The sequence below is a fragment of the Neovison vison genome, chromosome 14 (genome assembly GCF_020171115.1).
Source record: "Neovison vison isolate M4711 chromosome 14, ASM_NN_V1, whole genome shotgun sequence".
Taxonomy (NCBI): domain Eukaryota; kingdom Metazoa; phylum Chordata; class Mammalia; order Carnivora; family Mustelidae; genus Neogale; species Neogale vison.
Genome location: NC_058104.1, coordinates 25,632,902 through 25,645,532, shown reverse-complemented (window position 1 = coordinate 25,645,532; position 12,631 = coordinate 25,632,902). Strand labels below are relative to the sequence as shown.

The 12,631-nt window shown below is 45.5% G+C and overlaps 1 protein-coding gene across 2 annotated transcripts in view; it reads left to right on the top strand.

The window, feature by feature from the left end:
* CPPED1 (calcineurin like phosphoesterase domain containing 1) overlaps nucleotides 1–3,480 on the top strand; it is a 102,207-nt gene extending 98,727 nt beyond the window's left edge. For both annotated transcript variants that reach the window (XM_044232883.1, XM_044232885.1), the window contains exon 4: nucleotides 3,004–3,480. In XM_044232883.1, the coding sequence (XP_044088818.1) occupies nucleotides 3,004–3,233 (230 nt within the window). In that variant the 3' untranslated portion in view covers nucleotides 3,234–3,480. The remainder of the gene's footprint in view (nucleotides 1–3,003) is intronic.
* Nucleotides 3,481–12,631: the final 9,151 nt, after the last annotated feature.

The following is a 12,631-nucleotide window of genomic DNA, read 5'->3' as shown; positions in this document are numbered from 1 at the left end:
CTAATGGTTAGTGACATTGAACATTTTTTCATATTTTTCATATTCATCTCTTCGAATTTTCTGGATGTTCGACCTTTATCAGATAGATGATTTGCAGATATTCTCCCATTCCATGGGTTATCTTTTCATATTGTTGATGCTGTTCTTTAATGCACGAAAGTGTAAAATTTTGGTGAAGTACAGTTTGCCTCTTTTTAATTTGGTTGCTTGTGCCCAAACATTTTTAAGAAGCATATTTAATTATGCATTTTTTCTAGCAAAATATAATCATTTTCATTATTTTCATCTCCCTTCCAAACGTGACAGTAACTTTTATGTGATTTAATTATCCATTGACCTTCCCATCTTGACATTCTTGAGCTCTAGTTTTACATTTAAAAAAATAGAGGTTTTCGGGGCACCTGGGTGGCTCAGTGGGTTAAAAGCCTCTGCCTTCGGCTCAGGTCATGATCTCAGGTCCTGGGATCGAGTCCCGCATCGGGCTCTCTGCTTCGCGGGGAGCCTGCTTCCTCCTCTCTCTCTTTCTGTCTGCCTCTCTGCCTACATGCGATCTCTGTCAAATAAATAAATAATCTTATAAAAAAATAAAAAGTAGAGGTTTTCAAAGATAATCAGTAGTTAATAAATTTACCAAAATATTTTTATCAGTGTTAGCACATCACTTTTTTAATAGTTCATCCTCTCCTTGCTGAACCGTATCTTGTAATCATTCTTTCAGCGATGGTTTGGAAGTGTTAAACTCTTCGTCTGCGTATGCCCCAGCATATATTTCTTTTGCCCTTTAACTTGAATGATGGTTTAGCTGGGTATAAAATTGGAGGTTCACAGTCACTTGCCCTCAGCACTGGAAGGCATTACTCTTTTGTTCTGTTATTGCTGGGGGGCCTGCTGTCTAATTGTCATTCCTTTATAGTATTTTTGCTATATCTTTTTAGGGGTTTTGTTGTTGTTGTTGTTGGATGCTCCACAATATCACCATGATATATATCAGTACAAATTGATTATTGTTTATCCTCCCTAGTACTTTGTTTCTGAAGGCCCATATATTCCTTCGTTTTGGAAAATCCCCAGGAGTTGTTTCTTCAAGTTACTCCTACTATTATTTTCTCCTTTCTCCTGTTGCGCCTCCTTTAAAGCATCCATTGATACGTCTTTATCCATTCTTTGGGTTCTTTGAACCACTTGTTCTTATTGCTTGTGTCTGAGTCTCCGTGTTGTCTTTTGGTTGGTTCAGTGCCTCCATTCTGTCTTTTAATTCACTGATTTCCTCTCTGATTAGTGTCCAGTTTAGAATTTATCCCATTTATTGAGAGTTGTCTTTGTGTTCCATTTTAATGGCTATCTTTAATGGCCACTGTTTCTCAGCTTTCACTACCAGCTATTCGCATTGAAATTGTGCCTGTTTTGTTTCATAACACCTTGTTCTTTTTTTATAGCTATCAGTCTTTTATTAAGGACTTCCTGATGCCCTAAACATAGTCATTTTAAATACTTCACAGGCAATTTCATATCATTCATTTCACTGGGAGTGAATTCATATTCCTGATTGAGTCTGTAGACTGTCTTAGTTAATATGAGATTTCTTCACAAGGTATTGGTGTTTTATTATTATTATTTCAGATTCAGTTGAGTAAGAGGTGATTTCAGCTTTGGTTTTTCCTTCACTTTCTGTCTTGAATAACTTCTCTTTGTCTAGTGGTTTGGGTCTCCTTCACCCCAACCCCTCCCCGGGGCCAGGTCTTAGAGTAGAGCTTGAGGGCCCTTGCCCACAGTAACACTGAGAAAACATGTCTCATTTCCTAGACTTGAGCCTGTGTCTGTCCTTCATTCCTAGACCCACAGATCGCTACCAGCTCTCGCCCAGTGCTCTGCTGGAGACAGTTCCTGCCCAGTTCACGAAAACCAGTTACTAAATTTTAAGGAATGTTGTGAGCTCCTTGTGAAACAACCATAGTAAACATTAAATTCTACAAAATCACCATTAAATAAATTATATTAAAAAGCAATGGTAATAAGCACTGAAACCTGATTATTTTCCAATTTTCTTGCTACGTGTTGCCATTACCCTGCTGGCTAGGCAGCTCGCAGCTTCTGTGTCTGTGTAGCAGAAGCACTATAGAACAGCATGCTACCAGCCATCCCCTCCCTCGTCGGGGCAGTGACATCACGTCCGCAGTTTAAAATGAGCCACCCTCAGAGCACTAATCACGGGAGATTAGCAAACATTATAAATTGGTTCTCTCTTATTTTCTGGAGGACTTCTAAGAAACCCCTGCCTACTGTGGCCCTAGCCCCAGGCAGCAGGCGGCCAGGGTTTCCTGCATCCCCTTTCCACAAGCACAGGTTCCCATGCCTGCCCTCTTTCAAGCAGGGGCCGGCCTTTATTTTCTTCTGTCACAGACATTGCTTTCAGCCTCTCTCACCCTCCAGGAGCTTCGCTCCCAGCGGCACCGTGACCCTGCTCATTACCCTGCCTTTCTGCCTTGCTTCTTATGCACGGAGCTGTTGGTTTTTATTCCGAGGAGACTTCTGTCCTTCGGTGTTCTCATGTAGATTTTAGCCTTCACGGCTCTTGAGTGTGGAGTGGAGGAGTTACATCAAGTGCAGAGCTTGCTGTGCTGTCTTGATTAGAGCTCCACGAACGTCGTTCTTTGTAGACATTTAACTCCCATCAGATGGCTGTTTACGCAGGCCTCAGAATATTTCCTTCTGCTTCCTGTATCTCACCCGAAGTCAGTCCCTTTATCTTCTCTCTTCTCGTTCCCTAGCCCTTCCTTGTACCACTTACGACAAATGTGTTAAGATGCTGTATCGATGAATTATCCCTGAGAGGATTCTGGAGGTCACATTTGGAGTCTCCTTGCTCATTATGCACTGAGGGATATTAATGCATTTGATTTCACAACATACCATATTGGTCTCAGAAGGAAGGCCCTCGCGGAGCCCACAAATTCCCGAAATGGAAATCCTTGGCCCCCTAATGTCTTGTTCCCTCCCCCGCAGGTGTCACAGCTGTGTTCTCAGGCCACTACCACCGGAATGCCGGAGGCACCTACCAGAACCTCGACATGGTGGTGTCGTCGGCCATCGGATGCCAGCTGGGCCAAGACACCCACGGGCTCCGAGTCGTGGTGGTCACCGCCAAGAAGATCGTTCACCGATACTACAGTTTGGATGAGCTGAGTGAGAAGGGGATAGAAGCCGATCTCATGGGCCTGATGGAGGAAAAGTGACTGCCACCAACAGTCTGTTCACAGTTCACTTCTGCTGGTTTCTTAGTTTGCCAGGAAGTGTGGCTGCGCATGACCCCCTGTTGAAATACAAAAGTATTCTAGGCAGATCGTGTCCTTTTGCGTCATTCAGAGAGCTGAGTCCTATCATCTGAATAAGTTATATTCAAAATAGAGCTGCCCTCCCTTTTAAAAAGAGGGGAGTCGGGGACGCCTGAAAACAAAGGAATAAATGGTGTTAGAATCTTGCTGCCTCGGTGTTTGAGTCAGTCCTCCTAATGATGTGTTTCTCAGCTCCGCTTGGGAAATCAATTGCTTCCCAGTCGCTACTGGGAAGTGTGGTAAAAGTCTACCTGTCACCCTCCATTCCACCTTGATAGCCAGGTGTGGTATTTGATAATTCTGTGAACAAACCGTGTCTGATTGTGTTAGTTTGTGTCCACGACTCCTAGGATGCCAGACAAAAACAAAGGTTATCATCTTTCCTTCCTGATGAAACAGATCACTGTGTTCCATTAGCAGAGCCACGTGGGTTTCTTTGTACAAGGAACTGAGTAGACAACACTTGCTATTAAATTTTGACCTCCCTGCTGTTGTCACGACGCTGTTGTTGCTATTCCGAGTTGAATCTGCCATCTGGGAGACGAGAAGAACCTCCTTGGCCCACACATTGGCCGTCTCTAAAAGCTTCCTCCCAGAGACGAGAACTGAAGTCCCAAAGAGGCGCCTCTCAATCCATTTTGAGTTTGTTCACGGTCACGTCCAACAGCGCAGGAGGTCCACAGGTGGGCATTCTTGTGCAGTGGGAATGGCCCTCCACTTACAAGCCTCTTCGCCGTGTCCCCTTGGACAGAAAAGGGGCCATGGAGGCGGAGTTCTGAATAGAAACAGAGCAGAAACCCTGGTGGGGACAGAAATGGTGCGTTCAGCCCCGTGATCTAAATTAGCGCCGACTTTGATGATATGAACGAGGGGGTACAGTGCCCCTTGACAGAGGAGCAGGGGTGGTTTAAAGTCAGCACCGTTGTTACCAGAGCTCCCTTGCCGCCACTTCTCTGCACCTGCAGACAGCCGTGTGAGCGCCCCTGTTACCCCACCCGGCGGGGACCCTCAAGCACTCCCTCCTGCCGGCACCAGGAGGTGGTGGCCGTGCCAGCGCCATCAGACCCAAACGACCAGCTACCAACGAACTTTCAAAGTCCATTAAATCAGAAGACTTCCTTGTTAAGGAGTTTTAGTCGATGTAGCAAAACCGTGAGACATGAAATAGAAGGATAATTGGATATGTAAATTCATAAGGCACAAAAGACAAGAAGTTAATTATGCGACAGGTCAGTGATGCCCCCGGGCTCGTTGTGTTCAGCACAGGAAAATTTTTAAAAATTTCAAAATTGGAACGCCCCTGTTTCCGTATTTTGCCGCAGTCTGGCTTCTCATTCCTTTTTCTTGACAACAGGTGTGGATCGAAGAGGTCAGGGACAGGAGTTCAGTACAAGGTAATAAGCCGCGCGTCTGGGGCCTGGCTTGTGCTGACTTTCAGAGTCCGACGCCAGAGTCGTCTGTGCAGGCGTGGGGCTGCTGGGGGCACAGGGAAGAGGAATCCCGAAGGACCGACGGGGCCCTCTGTGTTGAGTGACGTGCGCAAGGGCCTCAGCAGACTGGGGCACTTGAATTGCAGGGAGCGGAGTGGAGAGAATTCAGAGTAACGGAAATGAAACTTCTAAGTCCCTTTCCTCCCAAACCTGATACGTAAAAGAAGTGATTCAAAACACGGCGAAGATACGCGAAGAACAGGGGACCTTACGAAATTCTCACCATTTTTAAAGTAACCAGCGGTATTTCCTGATGTCGGTGGGTTCAGAGAGAAAGGATTTTGGAGATGAGCGTGTATTGTTCTGATAATAGCTATTTACCAAGGCATTCACTTACGATTGCTTTTTCTTTTAAAAAAAAAAAAAAGCACATTAAATAGTAAGTGCCTTATGCTGTAGAAATCAATAAAATCCTCCATGATCCTAAGCACTGTGGTGTTGGATGTTTATTACGAGCTAAGTACTTTTTTAAGTACTTTGGCTCAGAGAGGCGGGGCGGCTTGGCTGAGATCACACCGCTCGTCAATGGGGAAGCGAGGCAGTGCAGCCTCGAGATGCTGGCAGTCCAGACGTCCAGCCCATGCTCCTTAATACGACCGTCTCTTCCCTAGAAAACCTTTTTCGTGGATGAGAGGTTTGGACCAGCTCAGCCTGTGGCAATATTACAGTATTCTGCACCATTGACCAACCTGACTGGCCGGCAACCCGGTGTGAGCTAGGAGCCCTGGGACTTGATCCCTGGGATTGCAAAGCCCAGACGCACCCAGTCCAGGGTGGCAAAGCCCATCCAGATGGTTGGAGGCAGAAAATATTCCGCAGCAGAGACTGGAAGACTGAGATGAACCGGTAACAGACCACAGGACCCGGCTCTGCCCACATCTGTAAACACTTCGACCCGTGATGCCTGCTCCTTGCTTACAGTTCCCATCCCCGGGAGTAGGACCCCCGCATCTCTCTCAAGGCAAGTAGTGCCACCCAACGCTCCCCTTCCAGTTCATTATTTTATTTCATTTTATTTAAAGATTTTATTTATTTGACAGAGATCACAAGTAGGCAGAGAGGCAGGCAGAGAGAGAGGGGGAAGCAGGCTCCGGGGGCTCAATCCCAGGACCCTGAGATCATGACCTGAGCCGAAGGCAGAGGCTTCAACCCACTGAACCACCCAGGCGCCCCTCCAGCTCGTCATTTTAATTAGGGGTGGAAGTTTATTTAAGGAGACCTAAAATTGAGTTGTCAAGACTCAGGTAGGTTTTCAGACAGAGGTGGGGAGATTCCTAACCGCATTCACGTCTAACAATAAGTTTATCTCTAGAATTCAGTCATGTTTCCCCTGAGGTTGGAGAATAGGGGTAGTAAACATTATGGAACTGAGCAAACAATGTTTCATAATATCTTATGGTTTCCAGCATTACAAGGTTATCGATCCCTGATAGGGACTTGCAAGGCAAACCCTAGTTCTAAGGCCAAATAATAACACTAGGACCATTTCCCTTACATGCTACAAAGGATACCAAGTTACATACAACTGTAGGACCTATATACACATAATACAGCTGAATATTATAGTCTGTATTCTCAATGAAATCTTTTGAGAAAAAGTACCAAAAACACCATTTGCATTTGCTTGAACTCTTAATCCTTATTCCCCAAGTAGTGCCTAAAAAACAGCTCCGTGCCGTCGTGAAATTAAGCAGCAATACTGTATTGAGCTGGGGGGGAAAGGAAGATTTAGGAATAAATTGTCAAGGCAAGTTCTGTTAAAAGCTTTATGTAATAGACACCAGGAATTTCTTGATTTCTTGTTCACATAACCTTACAGTTTGGGTTACACATGCAAGAGATAGTACTTGACAGGTAATATTGATTTTTTTTTATAACTTCATAAAATACTGTCTTATGTCATGAGAGAGTTCATAGGGATGTGTGTGTGAGTGTGTGTGTGTATAAGGATTCTTGGAATAATAATAATAATGACTTCTAACATCTTTCTAGAAAAGATTTTACTAAATTCTTTCCTTCAATGGGGTTTTTTATTGCCGTTATTTCTTTACCATTAGATATTATATAGATATATACAGATTGGATTGTTTTCTTTGGATAAAACCTAAAAGACCTATGTAGGTAAAGAAAAAAAACGAACTCCTATGTAAATAAAGTTGACTAATCACAAGTCACCCTTCATTATCTGTTCTGATACTTGTGTTTAAGAAGTCAGTTTCTTCACGAAGGAAGCTTAGCACCTCTGTGGAATAAAGTTCAGACTCCTTCCTACGGCTGCCCAGGGCCCCTTCCCTCTGCCCCACACCTCCTTTCAGCTTTGTACATCCCACTTTGTCGAACATCCCACACCCTTTGTACTGGGTGTTTCCTCTCCCGGAAACTGGCTCCCATCACCTTTTGATCTTAGCTCCACGATCACTCCCCACAGTGCTCTCTTCTCACCACCTTCTCTGTGGTTATCCCCTTATCCCTGGATGTGGCCCTGTTTGTGCTCCTTGTAGCACACACACAGAGATTTTCTGGCTTCACGATCCTCGTGAGCATTTCCCTTCCAGCATGCAAGCTCCAGAGCCCTGTGGGCCCGGTCTGACTCATTAGCCATTCTTCTCCCAATGCCTAAAGCCATCCCTGGGGCGTAGGGTTGGCTCAGTGAATACTTGGCAATGAATGTGGAATGAATAAGGTGAGCAAGGATATATCATAATATCATCATCAATGCCAACACTCAACAAGGGCAGAAGGAGGGAGAGGAGGCCACATTCCTAAGCCATGGTAGTTCTGTTGGGATTGTCCTCAAAGTCAGGTTTTGTCAATTGGCAGCATCACTGTTCTCTTTGGTTCCCCACTCACAGTGAAGGAATTGGGGGTCATGATCAAGTGTCCTTGACTCTGAGTCATTCTAAGCCCAGCTCATTGAATGAATACTGTGCTAGTAACCAAAGCAAGTTAGCCCAGAGAGGGGTCTGATTCTAGATGAAAGGTTACATGGGAAAATGTGAACGAGTTGGCTGGAAATACAAGTCTGGGACTCAGAAGAAGTGAAAAGTGCCTCTTGGAGGTGCTGCCGGAAGAGGTTATGTTCTGTGAATGACATTCCTGACCAAATTTGGCCACCTTGGAGTAGATCCCCAAAAAAGTAGACTTTCAGGGAACATTTTGGTTTCAGCAAAGGAGGCAAAGATGGAAGCCAGCAAGGAATGAAGGGGAATCTTGCCGAACAGTTCAGACTGCTGCACACTGAAGAAACGGGGAAAGGAGTTGGCTTTACTCACAGTTTAGTGCTTTCAGCTCCCCACAGACTTGCACACAACTACAATCTCTAAAAAAAAAAATCTACCTGGTGAGTTGGAGAGTGGAAAAAAACAGGGAACTCAAGCCTTCCCCTCTTTCCTCCACCCCACACTTTTGTCCTTTGTAGAGCAGCACGTTATGGATGGATATCTTTGTTATTAAAAGAAAAAAAAAATTCACCATCTACGTACCAGAGAAACCAGGGAGCAAATCCCGTGTTGCTGGAGAGGGAGGAATCCCAGAGGGGAAGACAGCTGATAAGGAATCCCCTAGTTCTGCGTGTGAACTTCACACATATCTCTGGCTTACCCCTAAGTGTGCATGAACAGAACTAACAGGGCAGCAAAAGCCCAAAGAATTGAGTGTGATTTAGACAGCTTCCCTGAGCAGGCAACAGAGAACTCAGCACAGAAGTCTAATCAGGTTAACTGCCTGCTGATGCGAAAATAAAATGTCAACAATCTTCAGAGGAATATAACAGAATCCCAGTTCCCTGCAGCAGAAGGTGCATGATGCCCAGAAAGCAATCCAAAATCACTCGTGGAAAATAAACAAACAAAACCAAGAAGAATATGTGGGTTACTCTCAAAGGAAAAGACAGCCAACCCCGAGATGCCCCAGATGCTGGAATTACTGCACTAGAACAGGAAGCAGCTATGCTCTTGCTCACTTGGCAGTGGAATGTATGCTTGCTTACATTTCCAAAGCAGATGGATTGAGTGTCAAGGAAGCCTATCCCTTCTGAAAAATAGATGTATAAAAATAATCAAGTAGAAATTTCAGAACTGAAAAAACACAGGATCTGAAACTTTAAAATTCCCTGAATGGGTTTAGTATCAGAGTGGGGATGAGTGACCATGAAGACAGATGAATAGAAATTAACTAATGCAAAGGTAAAGAGAAATAGAGTCGGGGGGGAAAAAAACCTCAGGGACCTGTGGGACAATGTCAGAAGGTCTAATGTACAGGTCATATGTGTCCCAGAGAGGTAAGAAATAATGGAGTAGGAAAATATTTGAAGAAATTAAAGCCAGCAACTTCCCTTACTTGGTAAAAGACAAAAAAGTCCACGAACACAGAAAACAGGAATCGTAAGACAAAATATCACCCAACTGGATTTTATAAAGACTCCACTCTTCAAAAGACACCACTAAGAAAATGGAATGCAAGCCATGGGCTGAAAAATACATTTGCAACACATTTATCAAATAAAAGGCTTGTATCCAGAATGTGTAAAGTGCTCAGAATTCAATTTTAAAAATAGTTAATAAAAAAATGTGGGAAAAAATACTTGAACAGCTACTTAACGAAAGAAAATATATGAATGGCCAGTAAGCACATTACCAGTGCTCAGCCTCACAGCCTCTCCCACGTGGCTGTTCCTGAGTTATATCCTCTTCTAAGAAACTGGGAATCTAGTAAGTGAAATATTTCTCTGAGTTCTAGGAGCCATTTGAGCAAAATAACCAAAACCCACGAGCAGGTTGTGGGAACCTCTAGTTTGTAAGTGACCAGTCAGAAGCATGGGGGACAAGCTGGACTTGCAGCTGAAGTGGGAAAGGGGACAGTCTTGTGGGACTGAGAGCCCTAGGCTGTGGGATCTGAACCATTTCCAGGTACAGAGTGTCAGAATTGAGGTGATTTGTAGAATACCCAGATGGTGTTGCAGAATTGCTTGTTCATGGGGAGCAGGAGGGGGGGTGCAGAAGAACGAGGTGGGAAACCCACACACTTCGTAAAAGAAGCTTCTGGAATGATGAGTTCTGTGAGTGGTGAACCAAGGAAGAGCGTCTCCTACACCTGTACTCAAATGCATTCTTGTTGAAAACATTAAGGGGTCCAACCGTGTTAGACCATAGTTTGGCAATTAAAAAAAAAAATTCACTGGGGTGCCTGGGTGGCTGAGTGGGTTAAGCCTCTGCTTTCGACTCAGGTCATTATTCCAGCATCCCGGGATCCAGCCCCATATCGGGCTCCCTGCTCAGCAGGAAGCCTGCTTCTCCCTCTCCCACTCCCCCTGCTTGTATTCCCTCTTTCCCTGTGTCTCTCCCTGTCAAATAAATAAATAAAATCTTTAAAAAATAAAATTGCACTTCCGCCTGTGATGCAGCCATTCCACCGCTGGAGATTTGCCCAAGAAAAATGTGAACCTATTTCCATATAGAAACTTGAGCCTAACAGCTCAATAACAATAACAGCTCGTAACAATAACCCCAAACTAGAAACATCCCAAATGCCCATCAGGAACTGAATCAGGAACTGAATCAACAAGCCAAAGGTGGCACATTCATTCGATGGGATATGACAGAGTACAAAAAGGAAGGAATTACTGATGCCATCGCGTGGGTGAAACTCCAAGTTACCACGCTGAGTAAAAGAAGTCACACTTTCTCCATACATTTAAGTCAGTTCTACTGATATCAAGTCTAGAAAATGCAGACTAACCTATGGTGACAGAAAGCAGATCAGTGGTTGCTTGGAAACGGGGTGGAGGAAGGGACGGCTGGTAAAGGTGGCCAAAGGAAAATTTCAGGGGAATGGAAGTGTTCGGTGTCCTTTTGCGTAGTTGTTACACAGGTGGATAATCTGCCAAAACTCACTGAAGATTTTAAATGTGTACAGCTCAGTTTATTTTACATAAACTGTTTTTCCACAAAGTTGAGGCATTTTGTCATGGGTGACACTTGTCTCCAGAGCTCCTGTGCCTCTGAAGACAGACCCAGGTTCGAATCCAGGCTCTCGGGTTTTACTGTGGACATGGGTTCTCTCGCAAGACTCGCTATCCTCCCGAGACCTCAGTTTCCTCATCAGTAAAAGCACACATTCCATCGGTTGGAACGCTTCTAGCCTATGGTAACACTATCGGATCAGAAGGGGCTTGATAACTAAGGGGGTCATTTTTCTCACACAACATTGGTCCTGAGTCCTGACTTTGGTGGTTCTGGGATGTTCAAGAAGCTCAGTGGGTCAGCTGTGTGTCAATGGCTCCGTGATTCCTACCTCGCGACAAGATGGCAGCCCAGCTCCAAGCATCATGTCTTCACGGAAGTGTGTTCCAAGATGGGAAGAAAAAGCTGGTGGAGCGGGTGTCTACCTCCAGAGTCACTTTTTCTGTCAAGAGGAAATTATCTCCCAGAGGCCCCCAACAGACTGTCCCATCATAAGTCCCATAATGCCAGAACCAGAAATGCCAACACTACAAACCCACGCCCACTGCAGTCACCAAAAAAAGACCCTAGGATGAGGGTTCAGGCCCACCGGTAGTTGTAAAGAGCATCTCGCTGGTACACGAAAGCCACTTTACCAGCTGCTAAATGAGGAGTGAGAAAGGAACAGGCATCAGCAGAGACTCCTCTTTCCAGAGAACTCGGGAGGCGAGTAGGCTGAGGGCAAGCGGAGAAAGGTTTGTGGGTCAAGCAGTCTCGAGCGAGAACAGGGTGGAACGTGGACATGGAAAAGGACGTTGGAAGGGCAAAGAAACAGGCTTGGGAGCACAGCCTTGGCCATGAGAGAAGAATGGAGAGGACGGGACGGGTGATAAGGCTGAGAACGTGGATGGGCCCGCGGGACGACCCACCAGCACGCATATCCCGCCTCCCGCTGATGCACATCTCAGAGGGGCTCCCTGTGTGTGCTTCCCTGAGAAGTGGGGGAGACTCTTCTGGACTGATGCACCGTTCACCTTCGTCTTGTCCGGCGAGACCCACCCTCTCAGGAGGACCAGTCGCCATCCGGCCTCCAGCTGGGCCACATGGGGTGGGTTTTAGACGTCGAAGGAGAGCATGCGCAGGGTGTGGCTTACGACCGCGCTGTAGACACGTCTCTCCTTGGGTTTTGAAACGCTTCTTTCCAGCTTTCCCGAAGAAATGAGATGATTTCATCTCGTGTAACGTCTTTGAAGGACTCTGGATTTGCTTTTTTTAAAAACGACTAAACTGGAACGCCGTGTGCCTTAAGCACCTCTTTTAGCTGTCACAGATTTTGAAAATCCATTTAAATGAAATTGTACTGTACTTACAAGGTAGTCCTGGGCTTTCCTGATCTCCAGTGTTTGTCAGACAAGATCACATGCTCCTGAGGACAGGAACATTGGCCAACGAGACACTCTGTTCTTGCCACCTGGCCCAGGACCTGGTACCTCTTGCACGCATGTGTTTACATACTCCACTCAGCAGCCCTCCGTACCACGAACCTTCCCTCCAATGATTCGTCCCTCCCAAAGACGTTTGCTAAGTAGGGACCATGCCCTGGACCAAGCACCCACAAACAGAAAGCAGCCTTCAACGTGAGCGAGACAGTTTAAATATTGATGTTCCTTGCGTCCCCGACAGCCTCTTCTGTCCTTGGGAAGCATCAGGACCAACGGTCCAGCTCCATTATCACTTTTTGTGATGACCATCGCTACATCCACCCTTTGTAAGACGAGAGGAACGCCTGAGCCTCCAAACTGTGTACTGCCCAAACCAACTGGACAGCGAAACAGTGTCCCGAAGGCAACTCAGAGCCCTTTCCGAAATC